Source organism: Triturus cristatus, chromosome 8 (assembly GCF_964204655.1).
Source record: "Triturus cristatus chromosome 8, aTriCri1.1, whole genome shotgun sequence".
Taxonomy (NCBI): Eukaryota; Metazoa; Chordata; class Amphibia; order Caudata; family Salamandridae; genus Triturus; species Triturus cristatus.
The window spans coordinates 1,114,543,671-1,114,569,949 of record NC_140591.1 but is presented as its reverse complement, the minus strand read 5'-3'; the positions used below and the strand labels follow the sequence as shown (position 1 = coordinate 1,114,569,949).

Genomic DNA, 26,279 nt, shown 5'->3' with positions numbered 1-26,279 from the left:
CTCAACGTTGGCCCTGGCGAGGGCTCTCCGGCCTCCCGGCGATCTCCGGGTCGAGGGCCTCCTCCTTCCGCGATACCATCGAGTTGGTGGGGGATCGGAGGCGCGCCCGCGGCTGCCGTTGTCAGCGCGGCCTGTGGGGGCGCGGCCTCTACGGCTTCAGGAGTCGGCGGGGGCGGCGTCAGGTAGCCCGCCCCGTCACGTGATGCGGGAGGCTGGCTTCCAAGCCTAACGCGGTCTTCTTCGAATTCCGGCAGCCCTCTCACAAGATGTGCTGCGTTACTGAGGATGCGACGGCAGCGGCGGGGCCCCGGTCCTCTTCGCGGGCCCCAGTGACCATGAGGGTGACCTTTCCGGCCCCGGGCCGCAGCGGTGAGCTATTCTTTGGGGGCAGCCCCGGCGATGGTGATACAAATTAAGGGGTGGCCTGCAGTTCGGGGGTGGTGATGTGCTCGGCGCCTAGCGCCCCTTTTTCCCTCACAGCGACGCCCTGGCTCAGGGCAGGTTGGTTGGAAGGCGGCAGGCCACACGCCAGTGGCGGAACAAGACAGGGGGAACCCAGGCACAGTCAGGAAAACGGTGGACAGGGTTGGAGATGGCCACTCTCGCCCTCAATTCCCCTCAGGGGTCCTGTCTAGGCGGGAAGCACAACCAGTTAATGTGATCCCAGGTCAGAGCTTGAAGGCAAGGCTAGGTCACGCGGTAGGGGGTAGTGTCAACCAAGGGGGGGGAAAAAGCAGGCCCTAAGAACAGTCAGTTTCCCCCCTTCTGCGCTCCCACCTCCCCACTCAGGTGCCTTACTCCTGACTACCTCACTTCACACCTTCTACAAAATGGCCGACGCACCTCACCTCTATATATAGCCTGGGCCCTGACTGGCCAGAGTGGCCCAGAAGGTTCTGGAACCCCTCATGCCAGCCTATGGCCCAGGTTCTGAGGAGACAGTTTAGGCCACCGTTTTGTGGAGGAGCTTTCTCCCTCCCTCCATTTTAGGGAAGTGTGGTAAATATTTAAATTACCTGTACTATTTTTTTTATGCGGTAAAGTCTAGTAAGAATAACTCAGTCAAAATAAGAGGCAGAATCCGTGGTATTAGAGGTTCTGAAAAGGACTTTATTCCTTACAAAGGAATTATGGTTCGAACCAGGCAATCTTATTCCATCACCACGAAGGTTCAGGAAGGGATAGGCAATACATTATTGACAAGTAACAATATATATATGAAAAGCATTGCATTAAGACAGATGCAGGAGGCGTAACAGCTGATAATACAGATAAGAATACACATACGTAATGAAAATAGGCGTAAATACAGGCGTATACTAGAAACGTCATTTAAAATGATGTCACAAGTGGGTGGATCCATAAGAGAATCCTGCAGTGTCAGCAGAAATATTTGGCAGAGATGCGCGCGCAGCCGCATGACGTGTGATTGACGTGCAACTAGAGGGTGAAGGGGAATTGACATTTAGCTCTACATGTGGAGACAGAAGTCTGGGGGGTCAGGTCAACCTAATCCCAAATTGTATCTAATATCTTTGTTTAAGGGACTGGTTTATCCAAAAGGAAAGGTCTCTCGGACGGAATCTATTCTATACTGACTGTTAGTGCATGTACAAGCATCTATGTGTCTACATGAGATGCGAGGGGGCAGGAATCTTCCATGGTAACAGGGGCTATGAATTACTTGCATAAAGACAGCGAGGCCGAGCCCTTTGCTCGGTAGCTGGAAGGATGTTTACCTAAACTACTAGACAGGAATGCATTGGATGAGGAGCGGAGCAGATAACTTGAAGGCTGAATACAGTTTTTGGCAGGCAACAGGCCGCGTCAGGCACCGTTAGCCGCGCAGGGAGTAAGACAAAGTTCATGGACACGGATGCAGGTCCAGGCTGGAGCATTTCAGAGGCAGAAGCAGAAAAAAGGCTTGATGGCAGAATTCAGGGCCTACTCGCCTGAACTGTAAAACTAGAAAAGTGAACCATATAAAGTCGGTGGCCAATCATACTTAGGAATGGAATATTCGACCCATTCATGGCGGATCTGAAAGAGGACAGGTTGACGTTGGACGCACATGCATTTGCGTCTTCATAGCTGGAACTGGAGGGAACATACATGTACTTGTAGCATGTACATGGAGCCGTTGGGGTCTAAGATAGGGGACACAATTGACCATGAAAATTCATATTTCCTCATTCCCTCCTTGTCCCCTACGGACCCTCATGAAATATCCATCTTCATCAATCCATCAATCTGTTCATATAGCATCATTTGTTCTTCTTTCTTCTTCCGGGATCTTGAATGAAAATTTGAAGGCGGGATACACGATGTGGCACACAGACCACAAATCGCTGGCCCACATTGTAGACACAAGCAGCAACTGAATAGTATGAGAAAGCCAATACCTAGGAAGGATAGGATCCTCCATCCCCAGGCTGACAACACGCTCCAGAACCAACCGGACCAAGTCCAGGTGCCTGGATTCTGGTGTATCTGGCTTGCGATCTTATGAAGTCGAGTTATGGCCTTATATACTGACGGCGCGTTTTCTGGTATGAAAACACAGCAACTTGATCCGATGACCCTACAAGCTCCGCCCCTATCGGCCAGAATGACGTCAAGGACAAGACGATTTTGAAGAACAACAATCCGCATCGCAGACTGCTCCTCTGTTAAGTTGCCTAAGGCGGAAGTAGTTTCATTCACTACTGCTTCAAGGGTTCTAGTTAATCTACGTATCAGCTTACTATTAGTGACTGTACCTATGTAGGGAAAGAAACCTTTATTGAAATCTGTATATTGCTCCCATGCTGTTTCAGTGTAGTCGACAATCGGGAGATCTCTCTGCTGTCTATTGTGTACTAAATGGGTATTCCTATGGTAATCAGGCGGGGCTAGGAAAACAGGTGGCAGAAGAAATGCAATGTAACAGGTACCATCCCAATCTAGGGGTAGGCGTATGTATGCGATGTGACCACAAATGAAGTAGGAGTGACGAGAAGCTCTAAATGTAGACTTGCCTTTATCACTGAATTCTATTACAGTGGTACATTTACTATGGCCCATGTGTATTGAACCATTCTTTCTTACACATAATTCGCCTCTAACTGGAAATACTGACATAGCGGGCAAGATTGGTGTAGCTTCGGATTCAACATTCAGGATCATGAGATTAAGTGTAAAGTTACCTAATCCATATACTTCATTTTCTAGATCAGTTCCTGTTCTTTTGGGAAGTCCCTCCTTGTTAGGGTAGCAGACTTTAAGTAAAACTAGGTTCAGGTTTCCCCATACCCAGTTGTCTTGATAAACTACTGTATTTGAATCTAGGGAATTAATCAAACTAAACCATGCTCCACAGGAGCCATTGTGTGTGAATGGATACGGAAAGAGGGGCAGAACTCCCTTGTATTTCTGATAGGGAGGGAGTCGGCCACATATCCAACAATTTGTAGCATTGCTGGTCTGATGAGAATGATGTAACATACTAATGAATGTGTTGTTGCGCAACGCAAATCTATAGGATAACTCATGCGGGGGTAATTCGCTAAAAGAATGTTCGGCAGTAGCATTGAAAGCACGCTTGGAGATAGGGTAATACATGTGTAATAATATACTGGAAATAATAATCAGAAGACTTAGAAAAAACATAATTAACAATGTCACTATGCAGTGACTACGAAGTGATTTACAGTACGCATGTTTCTTGAGCTGTTTCTGTCTATTTCTCTCTCTATTTCGGTCTAGAGGATACATGTCAGAGACAAATTCAACCGATTCACCTTGGAGAGGACTTAAACAATCAAATTGTCTGACTTGCTAGACCTTAGTTTCAGTTTATAGTTTTCCTTTTCTGGCTTGTCAACCAAGGGGAGTTTTGAGTCAGTCTGTGAGGGAATGCAGGGCTGAAAATTCAAGTCAGATGATAGTCCATGAAACTTTTTGATATGGCTCGAGTGCAACCACCCTTTACGTCCCTCAATCTTCACAGCTGTCCTTGTGGTCAATAAGACGAGTTTAGGCGACTGCCAGCGAGGCTCCAGCGGGTTCCTTCTGTCGAAGTTCCTTACAAGTACAATATCTCCCGGAACCACGTCATGGGGCTTCACCTCAGTGTTATCGGGAAAAGCTGCAGCTACCTGTGAACGACAAGATTGTAGTGCAGACATCAAAGAAGCCAGGTAATCTGTCAGCATATTACAATCAACATCAGTTATTTTACGAGGTATAGGCGTCCCCCACATATTTGGTGGTCTACCGAAGATCACCTCATACGGGGATAGCCCTGTTCGAGAGCGTGCTACCATTCTCATGTAAAAGAGCGCAACCGGTAAAGCTACTATCCAGTCGACACCTTTTTCTCTACATACTTTGGACAGTCTAATTTTCAGAGTTTGATTATGTCGCTCCACGAGACCTGCTGCCTCGGGATGTCGGACACAGTGGAATTTCCATTGGTAGCCTAACAGAAGTGAAACATGTTTCATTAGCTCGGATGAGAACGGCTGGCCATTATCTGAGTACACGATACGGGGCAAACCATACCGTGGGAAGAATTCTCGAACTAACTGTTTGGCAGTAGTCGGGGCAGTGTAATCTGAGACGGGATACGCCTCTGTCCACCGGGAAAGAGCGCATACAACTACGAGGACATATTTGAATCCTCGACAACGTTCCATCTGGATATAATCCATCTGGAGGACTTCAAAAGGGTGATCGGGGGGTTGAAATCCACCCTGTTCTACAGGTACGCCTTTTCCTGGATTAAACTGACAACAAATCATACAGGTACGTACTTTCTGTTTAGCTGCTGCTCGCAAGTGTTTATTGAACCAAATGTGTTGAATACTGTCTAGCATAGCTTTCTCTCCTAGGTGCGCTGGACTATGTATTGTGTTAATGATGACTTGAACCATTGAGTCGGGGAGAAACCATATAGATTTTCCCTTCGTCATCCATCCTTGATCTGTTTGGATCCCTCCTAATTCAGTCCATCTCTTTATTTCTTCTGGTGTAGCATGTGTCTGTATGTCAATTACATCAAGGGCGGGATCCTTAACTGTCATGCAGTGTGTTGGTGTCGGAACTATCGTCTTTGTCGTGTCAGTTGGACGAGTCTGATTCTGAGCAGTCTGTTTAGCTGTTCTGTCAGCAAGGTCGTTACCCTGAGAAATAATGTCAGTCACTTTTGTATGGGCTTTACACTTCATAATCGATATTGTAGTCGGCAGATGTATTGCATCTAACAGAGCTTGAATAAGGGGACCGTGCTGGATGTGGGCACCGTGAGAAGTTAAATAACCTCTCTCGCCAAAGCACGCCGAAGTCATGGACGACTCCGAATGCATAACGTGAATCTGTGTATATGTTGACTTTCTTATTTTTGGCTTGAATACAGGCTTGTGTCAGAGCGATGAGCTCTGCTGCTTGAGCTGACAAGGTATCGATACAATTTGTTTCAATAATTTCAGTGTCTGTTGTGACAGCATAAGCGGCCACTAACTCTCCTGTACTTGTTCTCATGCATGAACCATCTACATACAATGTCAGGTCTGGGTCTGATAATGGAGTATCTGTCAAGTCTTGTCTGGGTTTCGTCGTAATAGTGATAACTTCAATACAATCATGTGCCAATGGGTCTGTTCCACTTAATGGCAAAAGTGTGGCAGGATTTAATGTACTACAACGTCTGATTTCTATGTGTGGCTGGAACAATGTCAATTCATAACCCGTCAGTCTTGCTATAGTCAAGTGTTGTGTTTGGGTCCGGTTCAAAAGAACCTCTACTGCATGTGGTACTTGTACTGTCAATTGATGTCCTAGCACTATGGCATCGCTTTGTCTGATTGCTAAAGCTGTTGCCGCGACTGATTTCAGGCACGCAGGAAGAGCCTGAGCTACGGGATCTAATGTACTAGAAAAATAAGCACATGGCTTGTGTGATCCTGCTTGTTCCTGCGTGAGTACTGACAAAGCAGTACCTTCACGTTCTGTAACGAAAAGTGTAAAACGTTTACTGTAACATGGTGTTGCTAAAACAGGTGCTTGACATAAAGCTTTCTTTAAGCTTTCAAAAGCTTGTGTATGTTCCTGAGTCCAAGGGAGGACAGTCGATGTCGCTGCCTCCTGTGTTGTCAACTGAATGAGTGGTTTTGCTAGAAATGCATATTGAGGGATCCACTGCCTACAGTACGAAGTGAGGCCTATGAATGCCCGTACCTCCTTTTGTGTCTTGGGTGGCGGCATGTTAACAATTAACTGGATACGGTCGGGTGTAAGCTGTCTTCCCCCCTTGGACAGCAAGTGCCCAAGGTACACAACTTGCTGGACACAGAATTGCAGCTTCGAAGGGGACACTTTGTGCCCCTTGTCGGCTAGGAAATGTAAAACCGTCAGTGATGCTTTTTCACATTCAGGTTCGCTTCGTGCGGTGATCAGCAGATCATCGACGTATTGAAGCAGGGCAGTGTTAGCTGGCATGTGGATACTGTCAAGTTCTCTTTTCAGTGCTTGGCTATAGATGCTGGGGCTTTCTGTGAATCCTTGAGGTGCGCGTGCGAATTTAAAACTTCGTCCATTTAAACTGAATCCGAACAAATATTGGCTTTCCGGATCGATTGGGACGCTAAAGAAAGCGTTCTTGAGATCAATTACAGTAAAGAACGTTGCTTCTGAATCTATGGCTGTTAGCAATGAAGAGATATCTGGGACCACGGGGTATTGTGGTACAATACATTTATTTAATTCTCGCAGATCAATAACTAATCGATATACGGGTGGTGCTTTTGGATCAGTTCGTTTAAGAATCGGAATTATCGGGGAATTACATACATTGGAGTCGGTTTCCACAACCACTCCTTGTGCTATGAGCTCGTCAATGATTTGCAGTAAAGCCACAACAGCATCTGGGGGTAACTTGTATTGTCGTATTCGTGGTAGTACCACTCCTGCTTTGAGTGTGACTCGATATGGTGTAATATGCATACAACCTACATCAGTGGGGCCTTGCGCCCATAAATGTGTGGGTAAATTCTGTAACCGGTGATCCATGTCTCTGGACACATAGTGACCTTTAAAGTCACGCAAAAATAGTCGTACTCCTTCCGGAGAACAACATATTACAGCTCCTAGAGCCTTCAATGTTTTTATACCTAACAAGTTTTCTGGACATGATTTAGTAAGCAATAGATCTGTAGTCCGTGTTAAAGGACCGACTGTGAATGCAAGTGGTTGCGATACTTCATTAATAGTAGGCTTTCCTGAAAAACCAAGGGAAATATTTTGTGAGCCTGAGAGGGGTGCCCCTGGGACTTCGCTGTGACTGATAGTTGTTCTGCTTGCCCCTGTATCGAGTAGAAACTTTCGGTCTTTCCCTAATACTTGACTCTGTACATAAGGACCCTCTTGATCTACGGGAACCTCGATAAGGGGTAGGCCAACTTCCCTCTCTAGGCTATTTCATGTGTAGCGCTGATACTCTGGGTAGTCATTTTGTGCATACTGGTACATCTGTTGTGTCGTGTTTTGTGTTGCGGCAATAGGCTGTGGCTGTTGTTGTTGTTGTTGTTGTGGTTGTGGTGCGGTCTGTTGTACAGCTGGCATAGGCTGTATATTCTGAGGTACTTGTTGCTGGATCTGATCCTGTCTAGGCGGACGTGGTCTCTCTTTCGTTATACCCGTAGAGATATTATGTTTCAGAACTGCGCAATCGTGTATATAATGACCTGGCTGTTTACAATAGTTGCATGTCCCTCTTACAGGACCTACTGAATCATTGGACTGTGTCGTACCCTTTTTATGACCGTCAGCTGGAACTGACTGAGCAACTAGCATTTTCATTTTCGTGTCTTTCATACGTCTTTGTTCATGTTCTTGTTCTTCTCTAATTCTATTGTGATGATATTGTAACATTTGTAACATCTGTGACGGTGTGTTACCTTGCCAAGTACTCTCGAATTTCAGTACTCTACTCTTAACTTGGGGCAAGGAATTTTCAACTAATTTTGTCACAAACAGATGTGGATACGACTCACTACTTGCTTTTATGCCACTATTAATACCAAAACATTTTTCGAATCGGGAATAGAAATCACTAGTGTCTTCATCTTGTTTTTGTTTACAGGCTGAGATTGCACCCCAGTCTTCCTTTTTCGTAGTTAATAAACGTGGTAGTACCTGCACTAATAATCCTGGTAATGCTGTAGTCCTTTCCCCAAGCCCTGAACCTGCAGCTCGGGCCTTTTCTTCGTTTTCTAATGCTGTCCAATCTATCTTTTGGTCTCCCACCTCCCATTCCTTTTCTTTGAGTTTCTCGTAAATACCGGCAGGCAATAAAACTTTCAATATTTTCATAATGTCAGGATAAGTATACTCTCCCATGAGTAACATGTCTTTTATCTCACGGTGGAAACCTGCTGGGTCTTTGTCATGGCTAGGTACTACTTTCTTCATTTCTAATAATTCAATTTTAGTTATGGGCGTGTACACAAACACGCGTTTAAAATTATTGTCTTCACCTCTTATTGGGTGTACTTCGCGTAAGGGATTCTGTCTGTCTATGTGGTACGTTTTTCTTTCCTCTGGATATAATCTGACCCCATCTGGTAAGTACTTGCATTTCATCCTGATCTACCTCGGACCTATCTCTGTCTCTGATCAAGCAGTTTATGAAGAAACGTAACAGTTGTCTCTGTATATCCGCTTTCTGGTATTCCATGGCTTCGTCAATACTTTCAGGGCCTTGCCCTGTTTGGACAAAGCGATATATATTGTCTAAATGTTTAATCATTCCTGGGAGCGTCGTTAAATATATTGAAGCTCGTCGTATACGTAGTGATGATAGCAGCATTCTGTCATTTTTACCGGGCACTGGATCATATCTACAATCTACAAGATGTTCTTTAAACATGTCGGACGTTGCTATTTGGGGTGTACGTTGGTTTGCTAAATCTCTAAGAGACGATTTACTTCATGATGGTGGCGTGGCAAAGATTGCTGTCGCACCTTCTGAGGTGCTAGGCACGAAAGGATTCGTGGGATGTAAGATAGAGACTGTGGATGCAGAAAAAGCGGTGGAAACAGATGGACCTGTTGGATTGTGCGGAGGAGTTTGCGGTTGCGGAGTTGGGGGCGGATGATCTCGGGGTTGAGCACCATCGACAGGTGGCGTGTGTGGTGGAACATTAACATATTCGGGAGCTACATCGTCTAAATAGGAGGAAAGGAAAATATCTTTTGCGGTCTTAGGATGTGCTTTAATCGGGAGTAATGGGGGTGGCAAATCTCTCGGTATTTCCGGGGTGGCCTTAGGCAAACCTTCGGCCAAAAGAGGATACATACCATTCATAAGAGTGTTTCGTTGTCTGTCTACTTGTTCTGTTTTTACTCGGATACCTTCCTTAACTAATACGTCTTCTCGGGCTTTATTTGAGTTCTCCCTACTTTTCTCTTCCTGTCTGAGCGCTTTCTCTGTGCGCCTATGCGATTCTTTACGCCATAACTCAATAGCATCTTTCTGTGACTGTCTGGCTTTCTTTTTCCATAATTCTTCTTCTACTCTCATGATGCAATCTGCATCCCATGTCCCAGCTGCGGGCCACCTCTGACTTTCTGCTAGATCCTTGGTGTAGTCCACCCATAAGTCAAGATATAATACGGCATCTAGGCCATGTTTATGATACATAAAATACCCTGGAGTGTCCCTAGGTGGAATGGGAACAGCTTCTTCGAGTACTCCTTTTCTAGTTTTGATTTGTCTTAATTTTGAAAAGAACGGCATCTTTAAACCTTGCTACTTGATTCTTACTTGAACCGGACTTGAACACAATTAATACAATAAACACAATAATGAACACTCATTCATACCACAATTTTTGAACACAGTAAAACATTTAACATTTAACATTTAACATTTAACGAACAATGATAATTAGAAGAAAACTAGTTACTGACATGATACTAATACTAGATAATACTGAATTATATACATGAACATACTGGATATACTGCTAAACAGTACAGATACACTGCTAAAACAGTGCAGACCGGATCTGTGTACCCAAACCCGTCAGGACCGGCACAAATTAATGTGCACGTCTAACTGCCTCCCCAGCAACGGTACTCACCGGGTAGCACGGAACGGAAGGCCTCGGAACTGAACTGAACTGAACCGGACTGGACTCGACTGGACTCGGAACTTCGGAACCTGGTGGGCCTCTGTATACCTCGGATCTTGCTCTCTCAGCTAGGCTCTGGTCGGGATACTTCGCACTTCTCACCGCCTCGTCTGGGTGTTGATCGCAGCCTCAGTCACCCCCGCTTGGCCGGAGGGAGATACAGGAAATCCTGCGGGTACGCGTTTTTGTCCGTCCAGCTGTGGCAGGAGACCGGGCCTGCAACGCACCTCCGGCGCGTGAGATGAGAAAGTGTCCCTATTCGGGCGCCAATTTATGTGGTAAATATTTAAATTACCTGTACTATTTTTTTTATGCGGTAAAGTCTAGTAAGAATAACTCAGTCAAAATAAGAGGCAGAATCCGTGGTATTAGAGGTTCTGAAAAGGACTTTATTCCTTACAAAGGAATTATGGTTCGAACCAGGCAATCTTATTCCATCACCACGAAGGTTCAGGAAGGGATAGGCAATACATTATTGACAAGTAACAATATATATATGAAAAGCATTGCATTAAGACAGATGCAGGAGGCGTAACAGCTGATAATACAGATAAGAATACACATACGTAATGAAAATAGGCGTAAATACAGGCGTATACTAGAAACGTCATTTAAAATGATGTCACAAGTGGGTGGATCCATAAGAGAATCCTGCAGTGTCAGCAGAAATATTTGGCAGAGATGCGCGCGCAGCCGCATGACGTGTGATTGACGTGCAACTAGAGGGTGAAGGGGAATTGACATTTAGCTCTACATGTGGAGACAGAAGTCTGGGGGGTCAGGTCAACCTAATCCCAAATTGTATCTAATATCTTTGTTTAAGGGACTGGTTTATCCAAAAGGAAAGGTCTCTCGGACGGAATCTATTCTATACTGACTGTTAGTGCATGTACAAGCATCTATGTGTCTACATGAGATGCGAGGGGGCAGGAATCTTCCATGGTAACAGGGGCTATGAATTACTTGCATAAAGACAGCGAGGCCGAGCCCTTTGCTCGGTAGCTGGAAGGATGTTTACCTAAACTACTAGACAGGAATGCATTGGATGAGGAGCGGAGCAGATAACTTGAAGGCTGAATACAGTTTTTGGCAGGCAACAGGCCGCGTCAGGCACCGTTAGCCGCGCAGGGAGTAAGACAAAGTTCATGGACACGGATGCAGGTCCAGGCTGGAGCATTTCAGAGGCAGAAGCAGAAAAAAGGCTTGATGGCAGAATTCAGGGCCTACTCGCCTGAACTGTAAAACTAGAAAAGTGAACCATATAAAGTCGGTGGCCAATCATACTTAGGAATGGAATATTCGACCCATTCATGGCGGATCTGAAAGAGGACAGGTTGACGTTGGACGCACATGCATTTGCGTCTTCATAGCTGGAACTGGAGGGAACATACATGTACTTGTAGCATGTACATGGAGCCGTTGGGGTCTAAGATAGGGGACACAATTGACCATGAAAATTCATATTTCCTCAGAAGCACCTTGCGCCACACCATCAATTAGTGATAATGGGGCACCCAGAGCCTCTAAATCAACACCAAAAAAAACTAGTGTACAGAAAAATTAGAGGGTAAAGGAAGAAAAAAATAAGGAGGGAACAGCCAAAGGGCTGGCAGGTCTGACAGACAGGTAAACACAGTTGCCTCAGCGTGTTTTCATACAATCTGCATGCTCTGAAAGATCTTGAGGTGGCTCCCCATCAGCACCAGCCAACTTGACTACGGCAACACACTATGCCGGCACAACCTCCAAAATTATGCAGAGACTTCAGACAATCTAGAACGCAGCAGCCAGGCTAATACTTAACCTGCCTCAACAGGTATTATTGTTAATTGCAAAATGACATAGACTGTACCAAGTTATGTTGATTGTTTAATAACTGTTAAAGAACGAGTTACTTACCTTCGGTAACTATGTATCTGGTAGAGACATAGCCTAGCCGCAGAGTCATTAACTTAGAATATCCCCAGGCGTCAGACTGATTCCGGAAAACTTTCCGCAGCAGCACCTCTGCGCGCCAGGGGTGGCGCCGCACGGCTCCGCCCTGACGTCCATGTACGTGACATCAGCGGAGCCATGTATGCCCCTCCCGGCACGCTGACATCAGTTTTTGTCGGGAGAAACTTTTCCGCGCCACAACGCGGAACCACCACCAAAAAACTGTTAGAATATGGGAAAAGTGTGCAAAAAAAAATGAACAAACAAAAGAAGTCGAATGGTGAAAAACAGCACCAGAAAGGACAGGGTCAGGCACTGTATATTGAAAACTAGAGAAGGGAAAGAGCAGAGCACCGCTCTGAGAAGCAACCCCGCAAAAGCGAAGGCTAATCCTCCCCCGGAGGTAGAAGATGTGAAAACATCATGACAAACGACAGAAAGTCCGCAACCTTAATGCATAACCGTGAAGGACAACACGTCCGGAAAATCGGAGCTAGGACAGTTGCCCACAAGACATCACCAGAAAGAGACATTGTATCCCCAATAAGAGATCAAAAAAATGTGGCAGAGCCAATAGACCTTAAACCACTAGAGCACAGGGGTGGTAAGAGACTCCAAGGCAATAAGAAAGGGAGAGCGGGGCCGGGCAAAAGCACATATAGAACCCACACCGTACAACCCAGGACGCAGGGTTGGAAGGGATACATGACACATGAGCATACCATCCAATTACAAAAATGGGCGGAGTAGAGCTATGAAAGCAGAATGAAGCATCCTGCGTGGAAGTGAAGTGAAAGAGTCACCCTGCAGAAGGATTAAGCCACCCGGAGGGAGGCAAGCGTAGAAAGCCCAAATTGAAAAGGTCCTGGCAGAACGGGGAGGACGGGCGGGCGTTAAGGAATCTGCTGCTAGACTATGTCTCTACCAGATACATCGTTACCGAAGGTTAGTAACTCGTTTATCTGATAGAGACGTCTAGCCGCAGATTCCTTAACTTAGAATAGATACAAAAGCCATACCCTAGAGAGAACTTGGTCGTCAAAAATGTGACTAAAACAGTGCCGTTAATCATGTGACTAAGCACAGTGGGGACAGTGATGTCAGCGTAGCTAACTCAAAGACCATGAAGCTCAGAAGAGAGCGGAGAACAATGTAAGGCAATGGTAACACAAGCCGACAAGTACAGCCCAAAAAAACCCTTTTTTGTATAACGGGTTGAAAACCCAAAGCCAGAATGCGCGTGCTGGAGCAAGACTTCACAACTTCGAAAGGGAAGATGAACGAAGCCTAGGGCCCGAGGGACCCGCAGGATCAGAGGTGTCGACAGAAAGCAAAAAGCGATTACCGGTCGGCCAGGCAAAACAGTGGAAAAAACACTGTTGAACCTGCGCCTGCAAGACACAAGGGGCAACGGAGGCAAAAGGCTGATCCCTGCCCAGCAAGTGCCGGTACGGAACAAGAAAACGCATACTAGATATGCTGAAGTTAAAAGGACCCTGAGGACACCACCAGAAGTGGAACTGGACCTAGATTCTGAGAGATCCACCAGATTTAATGTGTTGCCTGTAAGCAAAACGCAGAGAGATGGCAACCGGTATGACAGAAAGAGCATACCAGCCCAGTATGCAGAATAGTGGAAGAAGCACTGTTCAAGCTGCATCATCCAGACACATGTGACAAAATCAGCAGGCAACCAATTCATGGCCAGAAGGCCGGTAGTAAAATAGAAGACAAGCCACAGGTGGTCTGCCACAACCGGCGAAAGGGCCAATGGCACCCAGCCTATCAACAAAGTAGGAGCGACACTGTAAGACATCGAAGCATACCAGAAGGCACCTAAGCACATCGTGTAGATGTTGGAACCATACGAAGAAAGGAAAGACCTCCTGCAGGGCAGCGTGAGCAGCTCAGATGCACACAACATCAAGAGAGCAACGGCCCAAAAGGGGGACCAGGCAGCCGAGCATCACATAGAGGTGGTGGTACAAGTAGACCGGGTCAGTGACCACGTACACCGCATGAAGGAAAGCGCAACATCCTCCCCTTGCACAGGAAGAACCACGGTCCCCTGCAAGCTAGAGGCAGGCCCGTGGAAACACTCAGGATCAATGTAAGTGCCCTGGACCACAAGAAGCGTGTATTCCGAAGAAATACGCCCCATGAAAAATCACAGTATGATACAAGCAGAAGTGTGGAAACACCAGTGCGGGGTAGCAGGGAATGTGGAATAAAACACCATAGGAGAAAAGAGGCCACATACAGCAGACAAATGCTAAGCTAGTACCATGGAGGACGAGCCCAATAAGGGCTGCGTGCCCAAGTTTGTACTAATATACTAAACATTGCCACACAGCGGCAGAGACGGTGAGAGCCGTAAAAGCAAGGACAGAAACACTACAAACGGGACCAAAGGCACCCGAAGTGCGACAGGGCAATGCTAATAAGAGGATCGCAGAACATACGACAGGGAGGGACTCCACGAAGGATGTCCGCGAGGAATACTCCATAGGAGCGTAGTAAGGCAAGGCAGTCGCCCAGCACCAGCATATACCCCACATTGGGGCAAGTGTCAACCCATGATGAGGGGATCCTCTTGGGCAAAACACGCAGTCAGAGGACTGAACCGAAGATTAAACCAGCCATACGGCTGAAATCTAACAAATTAGAGAAGGCTGAACAGCCGTGGACAGCAGTCTATACACGTTTGTGATAGAGGTGTAGGAAAATAAGGCACAGAACCGTGCAAAAGTTATGGCAACCCGGACAAGAGCCGGGAGACTGCTGAATCCACTTGGGAATTAAAAAGGTCCACACCATTAAACGGTAGATCTCGGAGGGCATCCCGAACATTATCTGGGAAACGACTGTCGTGCAGCCATGCATGGCAGAGCAAAGCCACAGATCGAGCAAGAGCTCGTCCCACAGAGTCAGTGGCATCAAGGGAAGAACGGAGCGAAAATTGCGCCATTCCCCAGCCATCAAGCAGAAGCTGAAGACGAAGCAACTGTGACCGTGGCTCCTCTGGAAGAGAAGGGTCTCGACCAAGTCCCAAAGGGTCGAGGATGAACGCGCGAACACACACGCAGTAGTCAATGCGCGGATACGCGCACTGGTAGAGGCAAAGAGTTGTCGAGCACACACGTCCAGCCACCTAGACTCCCTAGTGGGAGGTGATAATGGCAAGGCGGATGAAGACTGCAAGTTAAAGGCCGCCTGAACAACGAGTCCCTGAGCTGCAGGGTGAGTGGACAGGCAGAATGGATCACCCAGAACCACGGTGCCTACGAGCAATAGCCCGATCAACAGGGTCACCAGAAGAGGGCCGAGCACACGTGCCACGCAAAATGTCAAATAAAGAGCTGCCAAATGGCAGCAAAGGCTCCACCTCAATAGGCTCCATATGGAGCAGATCCATTAAGGGATCAGGCAGCAGGAGGACCACAGGAGACTGAAAACCAAGAATAGCAGCCGCCCTGTGAATGGCACGTGCGTAAGCAGCACCAGCTTCAGTTGCCATCCGGCTAGGCGATAATAAGCCGTCGGTAGGAGACGGTTGAAGACTAATCTGTCCACTGGAAAACAAAAGTAGAGGAGCCGGAGACTGACCTGAAGGCCAGGTAACACAAGGCACTTGCACCATGGGCCCCCGATCCAGGGAATCCAGAGAAGCGTCAACCTCACGACAAGGAGGCGTTGTTGCCAGCACCGATCGACACCGTGTGGAGGTCGCAGCGACATCCGAGGAGTCAGGAGGAGCACCAACCTCGTGAGGATGCTTGGACGGTGGCACCGGCGTCGATCGACTTCGGGTTGGAGTCGTCTGGATGTCGGCGACCTCCAGAGGGGACTCAACCTGGACGCCGTCCGATGTCGATCCCACTGCAAAATGTGCCCGTTTGGTCGAGCTGGGCGTCAAGCCGGGTGCAGAGCGGGCGCCGGGGACGATGCCGCCTCCAACGAAAGCGCAGGAAGCCGCTCAGGGCTATGCGAAGACTGACGGGGTGGGCTGGACGACTGGGAGGACCCACTGGGCCGTGAACCGCCGGCGTCGAATCATCTATCAACCGGAGTCGATGCACATAGCCGGCGCAGAGGAAGAATCCGCCAGCGAGGACCCGACATGAGTGCCCTCCACCTGTTTGGGACCCGAAGGCGCCCCAGGGACAGGTGGGGACCCAAAGTACGACTGGAGTGCAATAGAATAAGCCTCCATTTGGGCATGCATCACTCCAACCCCCGGAAAGGGAGGGTATGGAGATTGCGACTGCTTGGCATAAGGCAAGAGGAGCGGGCGCCAGCAGAACGCAAATTGGAGGAGCTTGCCGCTTGTGCTTACCTGCCCTCGACCGACGTTCGCGGGAACAACCTCTGGACTGAGCCTGATCCGGAGGTGGAGAGCGGCGACGTGAAGGTGCTGGACCGGACAGCCGTGCGGCCAGCAGTTTCATATGGCGCTCTCTGAGGGATTCGGGCTTCATCCCCGGACAGGCGTCGCACTCTTTGGAGTCGTGGTGCACGCCGAGGCACCACATGCAGATGAGATGCGGGTCAGTGCCAGACATCCGACATCCGATGGGCACAGGCTTCACAAGCCTTAAAACCCAAAGGCATTGCACACTGTTCCGGCGACACCGAAGGTGTCGAAAAGGCCTAAAAACCAGGCCAAGGAACTGCTGGTTTACCAGGGTCCACGTTGGGATGCAGAAAAGGAGAAAACTGATGTCAGCGCGCCGGGAGGGGCATATATGGCTCTGCTGACGTCACGTACGTGGACGACGTCAGGGCGGAGCCAGGCGGCGCCGCCCCTGGCACGCAGAGGTGCTGCTGTGGAAAGTTTTCCGGATCCAGTCTGACGCCTGGGGATATTCTAAGTTAAGGAATCTGCAGCTAGACGTCTCTATCAGATAGGTAAAAACAATAAGGCATGCAGACATGCGTCACCTCTGAGGTAGGCAAATGGTTGTATAAAGCCTAATAAACAGAATGTTTTAAAAAAAACACTGATCTCTCTCTTTTTTATACTGTGGATTGATGGCGGATATGCGCAGCTATCCATAGAGGGCTAGTTAGGAATGGAAAACAGCATTAAGATGCCAGCTGTTCGATAAATCCTGGTCCTACTGCTGTGCACAGGTCAAAAATGCTCCACTCACATATAGGCAAACACTAACACAATTTAAGTTTATGCATCGCTTTTACCTCACAAATCAATGCATAGCATAGTTCAGCCAGGACAATGAAGTGAAAAGAAAAAAAGTAGCATGCTAAACGTAGAACTCCTTCATGTGGCATAGCCCTGCCATAAAATCCCTAAAGTGTTTGAGCTGATGAGCGGCATGCTAGAGAACCTCTTGGCCCACTCGCCGGCTATGCCGCTGGTGGGTGGCACCATTGTTTTGCCTAAAGCGATGCATCAGCACTCTTCTATGGCATTGTTGCTGGCTTAACAGCAGGTTGCTATGCTGTGGATGCAGAGTACTATATTCTAGCATAACCAGGTGATACAAGACATGAGCTATTGTAGAGACCAAGCTCAGATTTATGTTACAGACCAAAAAGGCACGCCCTCAAGATTTCTGGAGCCCTCTCCGTGCTTACTTAGTGCAACAAGACGGCACTGATAATGGTTGCTATTCTGTTCATTTGAAATTATAGACTTGTGCATATGTCCCTCTATGAATGCACTGTATGTTATTTTTATTCCATTTCATGTTACGTCAGTGAGTAATTGTGCAGACTAATGTATACAATGTACGCTGTTACCTGCTGACACTTGGTGTCATGATTTACTGCTGTAATTTGTTATAATAGCAAAAATAAAACTTTTACAATTTTTTTATTCAGAGTCATTGTGCCTCCGATAGGCTACCCACAGGGTGTTTTTTCATCATGAAATCAAATGAACATTCAAACCGCATAGAAATATATATATAGCTCAGGGGTCAAATAATTATTCAGGTGTTTAGAACGATCAATAAAGATCCTGCTGATCTATGCAGTAAACACTACAGCCACAGAATTGCATAAATCCAGTGGCCCTCATCACTGCTCAATGTTTTATCATCAATGTATTCAAAAAAGTAAGCAAAACCTAAACATTCTAGTTTCATCAGTGCCAACTGTTAGCAGAGCTTTGAAGAAAAAGGTACTTTGAAAAGGACTATATCAAAATAAGTAGGTTACATAAAAAATACGTAACTGGTGACTTGTGTACAGCGGTCCTATACGGCCATCTCAAGATTCAGGTGAAATTTACGATCTACTCAACATTATGTTTTATAATGTTACTAGAACCCTCGATGGCAATGCAGAACCATATTAAAAAAAAAAGAACCAGTACATAATCTCTTTATATAGTTACATGGATACATATCTAGTAACCATCAAATATGGTTCTATATTGCCATCAATGAGTTTTGTTAACATCTTCAACCATGAGACAAAAGATAAATTGTTTGCTATGCCACGGGTACCTGAAGATGGAAGTACACAACCCTATTTACAAGGAACTCATTACATATTCCTATAATACATGTTTAAATGCATTCTGCACAGAGTGTTTCACAAGAAGGCCTCCATCTTACTAAGATTAGTAGCCATCCCCTACTCTCCTGGAGACTACTCAAATCTTCAGCTCATCTACTGCAGGTTCCTAAGTTGCGCAGATCCCTTTGAGGTGATGGTTCCTTCTTATATCGGGCCCCCAAACTTTGGAACAACCTTGCTTTGGAACTGCGTGAGCTCTCCAATGAGCTTTCATTTCGCAAGGCCTTGAAAACGTGGCTATACAGCAATTAGCCCTGGGGAGTGCAGACTTACACAACTTCTTACTTCCTTCCGATTGTTTCTGGCGCAGGGAGGCCTCCGGGTAGCCATGCCCTATACAAGACCTACAGAATAGACTGGTGCAATGTGCACTCAAAAGGTTTTTTTTTTTTTTTTAACAGGCAAATGCTTATAGAAAACAAGCTTTGTTCGTTTGAAAAAAGAAAAAAGGATGGTTTCTGAAGCTTTGGTGTGCAACGTTTAATTAGGAGAGGACTATAAAAACAATACTTAGGTTATTAAAACCATCCATGAAGAGGAAAACTAAGGTTAAAGTTATCAAAGTTGGTTGGCCCTGTGATTATCTGGCACTGTCCTGTTTCGAGATTAGACTGAAAGAAGATAATCAGATGTATTTTAGGCATCTCAGTGGATGTACTCCATATTTCTCAGGAATAATATACTAGTGAAATAACTTCATCCTGAAAAATAGAAGTTTTGAATCCACCATGTTCACTCATGCATACCCATTAGCAAATGTACAGCTTTGAGGCGAGCATTTAAAGCTAATGGGTGTTATCAAAACTGAAGTTCTAGAGGGGTTGCTTTATCGGCAATACATGATAAAAAGCAGAGTTAGCATAAGTTAGGACATCATAAATTCCATGAATGTTGATTGCATCATAGGCTGATATATGGCCAGTAAAGCATGTTAAGTGATGAGTATGACTTCATAATGTAATAAGTTTAGAATACTGTAAGTTTTAAATGAATAATTTAACAGGCATCAGCCCTCTAAAACTGGGAAACCAGAATGTCTAATCCAGCACACAGAGATAGCACTGGTTTCAACACAACATCCAACAGGGGTGGGACAATCATAATACGACAGGCATGAAGATCTTTTTTAATAGCTATTCCCCTGGGAAAAATGTAATTGAAGTCAGTTAACCAAATGAAAACTTACAGCTCTTATGAGGCCAGTCCCAGTTTCCATTGAACTTAATCTTGTATCGCCAATCTTGACTGCAAGAATCTGGGCTCCAGGTGCAATTCCGTTTCGTTCTACATCGTCTGGAAAGTAGCCAGCAGCAATACTAGCAACATGCGTGCCATGTGCCCCTGGAGAATTAAAGTAAGAACAGTTCATTTAGATTTGGTTCTTAGCAATTAAACATTCAGCAAAAATAATGGAAAAAGAAAGGGAATTTCAAGATCGTACAATGAGCTAAGATAAAGGAGAATTTGTTTTAAAACGAGGAGTTATTCTACAGAGTAAAGCTTCACTTAGTCCAGCAAGACCCTATTCAAAACAAAACATTATCTTCCAGTAACAGAAATCTAGGAATTTTCCTCAGCAGAACAGCCAACCCTTTTACAAGGGGGTTCTATCTTCCTAAGGAACAAGATACATACCTTCGGTACCAATATTTTTGGTGGATAATCTAACTGCAGATTCCATAACATGTAAATATTACCCAGGCGTCATACTGGCTTCAGAAACTATTAGAGCAGTACTCCTGCACGCCAGTAGGTGCAGTCAAGTAGCTCCCCACTGAAGGAAGCTCGCTATTTATATAGTATACTAAAAAGTGGTATACTCAGCAAAGGGTCCTGGCATCCCGTACAAGTGGACAGGGGCATGCTCTAGCAATTGGTTAATTACAATCATAGCAATGTTACTTATAAAACTAACAAATAGTTGATATGGTGAATAAAATACATAAATAGTGAGCAGAGTTTTATAAAAATTTGCCAATAGACAATAAAATCAGCAATAATTTAGATTTGTTAATCGTCAATAAAGTAGACTAATAAAGCACAATAGTGCTAACATCATACCACCATCAGATTTATACAAGTACTTATCAGGGATTTTGAACTAAAACTGACCTCAACAGTTAACTGGGTAGTCTAGGGTAACCCTGTCAAACTCTTGATTAGCAGCAATTCAATGTTCTTTTCACTATTTTGTGATATCATCACCCTCAACATATTTGGGTACAACCCCTTTAGGGATTTTGGGATCAAAAGTTTCCTTTCTCTCCCTATTTACCTTCTCGCTGCCACCATTTATGGGTGCTAGACTGCTCTTAGCCCCTTCTTTCTCTCTGGCAGGATTTTGGCATCAAGGGCTACTCTTCTGGCTAGTCTCTTCGGCTCCTGGTCTCGATCCTCTAGTTCTTCTATTGAGGGGGGTTTTAGGGAAGAGGCTCCTAATGTTTTTCTCTTCCCCTGGGGTACTGGAAGGAGAGCTATCCCCATGAGTACTGTTGCCAGTCTCATCTTTACTGACAGGGTCATCTTCAATACGGTCAGTGTGTTCTTCTCTTGCCTAGTCAGAATTTGTCTTAATTTGGGCAAGAGACAGGGAGGCAACAAAATCCTCCTACAGGACTGTAGGGGCTTTTAAACGTCTAAAGAAAGACGAATCTTGGGTTGGTACTAGAAAGCAGCCTTGGCCACTAGCGACATCTGCAGCCAGTATTTTGTTTGTGCACTCTCATCTTGACACTAAAGCGTTGTGCCCTAGTGCAGGATCAGAAGATGCAATTAGTAGTTGGGCCTCTGACTGGTTGGCATTCTCCCCACAGACTGGGGTGGAGTCTGGAAAAGCTGACAGCCTACTTGTTTCCATTACCTGAGAAAAGACAGAAGATTTAGCTACCTTTGAGGTTATGAATAGGACATGCCAGAAGAAACCACAGAAAAAAAACAGTAGCAGCTGATTGGAAAGGCCTGCATCAGAACAGCTCAACCAACAGTCTGACCAAGAGCCATAAGGTCACCCCTGCCCAGCAGCCCCAGAGATGAAAGGAAACTCTGGTTGAGGATCTGCTCTATTGCCTTAATAGACCAAGAAGGGTGAGCCGGTCTCATACTAGACTCAACCAGAGGGTGTCCTGGCCTTTGCTTAGCCTTAGAAGTACCCAATGCAGGTCTGGTGCTATTGGCTGCAGGTGGTCACCCGCAACCCAGAAATGTTTGAATCATGGTTCTAGCCCTCATGTTTCTGAAATTATTGTTGACTGAATTTGTAGTTCCATGTTACTTCATCTTGATCAGTGACTATCAGTGTCATCCTGGACTGCAGGGGGGTCCTATTGGATTCCACACTTCTAGATATAAACTGGTGGCAGCAGTAGACATGTACTTCAACTTATAGGAACCCCATCAGGGGCATATATTGGAAAGTAGCCCACTATTTTCTACTGTCCCATATCTTCAACCAATTTGAGTCCAGGAACCAGTTAAGGGTCGTACTAGTCCTGAGACAAGGCTGTGTGGCCTGGTAGTATGCAGACACATGGTGGAGATGGGGAGTTGTGGCACCTACCTACCTGAACACCACTGGGGGCTGGATAGATTGTTCCGGTGGGTAGGAATCTTGAAGTAGGCTATTTGGGTTATCTATTTTTGAGGCCATGTACTGGATAATGACAAAGTAAGGGTTACAATCTAGCATCCTTATACATACACCATCTATCAATATGCTCAAAGAATGAAACCTGAATGCTTATGAAGTTCACCCAGAAGACCTGAAGTATACCAATGGGGTGACCATCATAGCTCAGTCAGAGCTCAATGTTAAAAGAGAACTTGGTGCCCAGCATGTTAAAAAGGTGTTTTGGGTTGTAACCTAGGCCCAGACGGTGCCTAGGCATTCTCCATTAGTTCCATGTATAAAATCAACAAGGTTTAGCGGTTAGAGAGGTAGGTCACTTAGTTCTAGAGAACATTGATTAACTGAGGAGTGCCTTGCCCATGAACTTGGACTATCTTCTCCGTGAAGAGGGTTGCCAGCTAGTCCGAGAAGAGATACTGTATCTTTAAATTACGGTACACCTTTACGAATCAGCAGAAAATATAATGCAGGTTTCTCTTGACACTGATCAAAATGTTGGGGATTTTCTTCCCGTTTAGATCACCCCCATAACGGTTTCTCATACTTTAAACTCTAGATTAACTTAAAGATTCACAGTGAGGTATTCTTTTCAGAAGCAAGTGTTTGACATATCTGGAGTCTTAATACTTAACTTTTACCTGCAACTTAGCCCATAGTGTGGCACCAGGTCCTGTGTGCTTTGCCAGCTCTGCAAACCTACCGGCTACCCACCTGGGTACGAAGGCTGCAAGAAATCTATCTTGCATGCAAAATCCCTTTTGGCTCATGACAACACCAATGGTAGAGAACAGTAGTAGAGACCAGAACCACACAAGAGTGCCCAGTAACCTCCCACCGATCCAGAAACCCAAGAAAAGGCTTCATGGCAACCCACAATTCAAATGCATGTAGGAAAAGAAGACGACGATATACAAGGAAAAACCCAGTTTCCAAATCACAGTCAGTGCCCCACCAGCATTAGAATTCATACAAAGGTACAAAAGGAAAAGGTAACTATGGGCTGGGTTAGGTTCAATGTCAAATGGTGCTCTCGCTGGACACTTATCATATACATACGTTAGTAGATTGTAATGTAAATTAAAAGATGCATTACCACCACTTGTCACAACAGAAAGCAGATTTCCATCTTCATAGATATTGACGGAGTAATTCAGCATCTCGGAAGAGCCAAATGAGCTATACTCTTGTGCCTCTTTGTAGCTTCTCAATACAGTGCAAGAACTAAGGTCACCACATTCACTTGTATCCAGACAGGCTCTGTTGAAAGGGACAGAAGACAATTTAAAACAACACGAATAATTAAACAATGCAGGCAAACAAAATACTTAAATACAATTCTTAAAGGCTCTGTATGGTCTTCTAATTTAAAATTATTTTTTACATTTATTATAGTCATTCTCATTTTTCATTGTCACATTCTTTTTTTTTTTTTTTTTTTTTGTGTGAAAAATGCCCTTTAATGAGACAGGTTCACATTACATAATATACATCAAAATTCATTGTCACATTCAATGCCCCATTAGTAAGCGCACCATACACCCATCTCCCTCTGTTCCCTCCTAAGAAGCAGTCAAAGTAATTAACACAAGATGCAAATAAAATTACGACACAGAATATAAAATCAAATTCTTTTTTCGGTAAAAAAAGATAAAACTACTCAAATCAAATCAAAAATTACTTTATTCGGTTACATCTTAATAACCATAAAAGCACAGAGTAAAAATTCTTATAAAACATTCTGTACAGGGTAAAAGTTACAATAAATTCCATTTTTATATACAACTATTCATTATCAAGATATCATGTAATAATCGTTTTCCTATGCTTAAAAACACTTTAAAAAAAAGCAGTAACAGAGGCAACAGCAAATACTGTGTCTAGCTGTTGTAAAGCCAGAAAAGCTGGACGACATAGCCTCAATCCAAATGTTTTTACAACTGGGATTATCCACCTTTTCCTTTGTAGAGAATAAAATTTACAGAAAAACAGGACATGAATAGTCGACTGATCAGAGGTGTTGTCACACGGACATTTACATAACAACTTTGACCAATCATTAATAATAGGAAAACTTAATAATCTATACAGGGTCCCCAGTCGAAAACGGATCAATAAGAATCTATCATACTCATTGGTTATCAGGCGTAAATATGGCTGCATTAAAAAAGTTGTTAGAGTAAGGTTATGGGCTTGTAATGTTACCTTACTCGACTCTGCACTATGTCTCCTTTCATTCAGATATTGCAGGCAATCATTCTTAAGTTCTTTCCTGGTATATCCTATCATAGTGAGTGGTTCATCATAAAAACTTCGGTGTCCTATATTGCATAAGAACATTTTCACATAAGAGAGCCATCTAATATTTAGCACTCCATCTAGGCCAGCACAGTCAACTAGGATTTTACGATTAAAATGTGTTTCTTCTGTAATCCATATTCTGTGCCACAACAGAACTGGTTGAATTTTTATAATGTCCTCTAAATAGAGGAGACACAATTCTGTGTGGCAAACAAACGTAGAAGTACTCTTTGGAACTGTTAATAAGAATCTCAGGAATATATTTTCAGTTGCCTGTAGAGAAGTTACATCTACGTAGCCCCATATACCTGCTCCGTATGTGGCTACAGTCACACTTTTTGCTTTATAAATGTTCAGTAACTCCATCGTGGGGCGTTTACCTAATTTCCTGCTAAAATTCATGAGCGCAGACAGAGTTTTAATGTACAACAATCTTCTTGATTTTACTGCCTGCACCCATGACCCAGATCGATAAAATAAAATTCCTAACGAGGGAAAAACCTTAGTGCTTTCAATCCTCTTCCCCTCTATTAAAATAGTTCTTGTTCTAATACTACCCGCTCCACAATTCATAACAAAAGTTTTCGTTGAATTAATGGAGAGTCCCCTTTCCTTCATAAATTTCGCAAAGCTAGTCACTGCTCTTTGTAATCCTATTGGTGTGCGGGCCATAAGGACCGCATCATCAGCGTATAGTAATGCGGGGATTGGTCGTTTGCCTACCGCTGGAAAGTCTATATGTTCTTTGACTAGTACTTTTTCAAGATCATTTATATAAAGTGTGAAGAGGAAAGGGGCAAGGACGCAACCCTGTCGCACGCCCCTGCTAACTTTAAAATACTCTGTACATTCCCCACCCATACCATATCGCACACTAGCCTTTGCCCCCAAATATAAAAAGGAAATCGCTGGTTCGAGACCCAGCTCCTCTATAATGAGCCATAAATTATTGTGCCTCACGCAATCAAATGCCGATGATAAAATCGACAAACGCCAAGTATAAGGCTCCCTTTTTTGATTTTATATATTTATTCATGATTATATCTAAATTAAGACCTTGCTCTATTGTGCCAAGCTTCTTGCGAAAGCCATACTGCAAGTCACTAATTACTGATCTTTCATCTGCCCAACCCTGCAATCTATTTAATATTACCCGGCCCATAATTTTCATAGTTGAGTCCAACAAAGATATCGGACGATGGCATGCCGGGTCCGATCTATTTCCCTTTTTAAAAATTGGTACCAAAATTGATTCGTACCATGACGGGACAAATCCAGATATGATAGTTGCATTAAGCACTTGTGTCAGTAGCGGTCCCCATAAGGTGGCATTAGATTTAAAAATATCAGCAGGAACACCATCTGGGCCTGCTGCCTTCCCACCCACACTAGATTCAATAGCTACATTTACCTCGCTCAGATCAAAATAGAGCAGGTTATTATGATCCTTCATAAGGTTGCATTGCTGCACCTTTGAGCCTGTATTTGTCTCAAAGCACGTTTCCTCATATAACTTCGAGAAATGCTCAATCCACTATTGCTCTGGGATTGCAACCTCAATTGTTGCTAGTTCTTTATCTCTAAGGAATGGTGCATTAACTGCCTTCCAGAAGGCACTAGAATCTTTTGATTTCGCAGCGTCGCGCAGAGATATCCAAGATTCTAATCTTAACATATCTCTTCTCTCTTTTAGGGCACTCTTA

General features: G+C 44.9%; 1 protein-coding gene across 2 annotated transcripts in view; it reads right to left on the bottom strand.

Moving 5' to 3' along the window:
• The window catches only part of TPP2 (tripeptidyl peptidase 2), a 398,345-nt gene that overhangs the window by 290,975 nt on the left and 81,091 nt on the right, over window positions 1-26,279 (bottom strand). For both annotated transcript variants that reach the window (XM_085622690.1, XM_085622691.1), the window contains exons 6-7: window positions 23,372-23,535; window positions 19,840-19,994 (exon numbers count right to left, since the gene is read on the bottom strand). In XM_085622690.1, coding sequence (XP_085478816.1) covers window positions 19,840-19,994; window positions 23,372-23,535 — 319 coding nt within the window. The remainder of the gene's footprint in view (window positions 1-19,839; window positions 19,995-23,371; window positions 23,536-26,279) is intronic.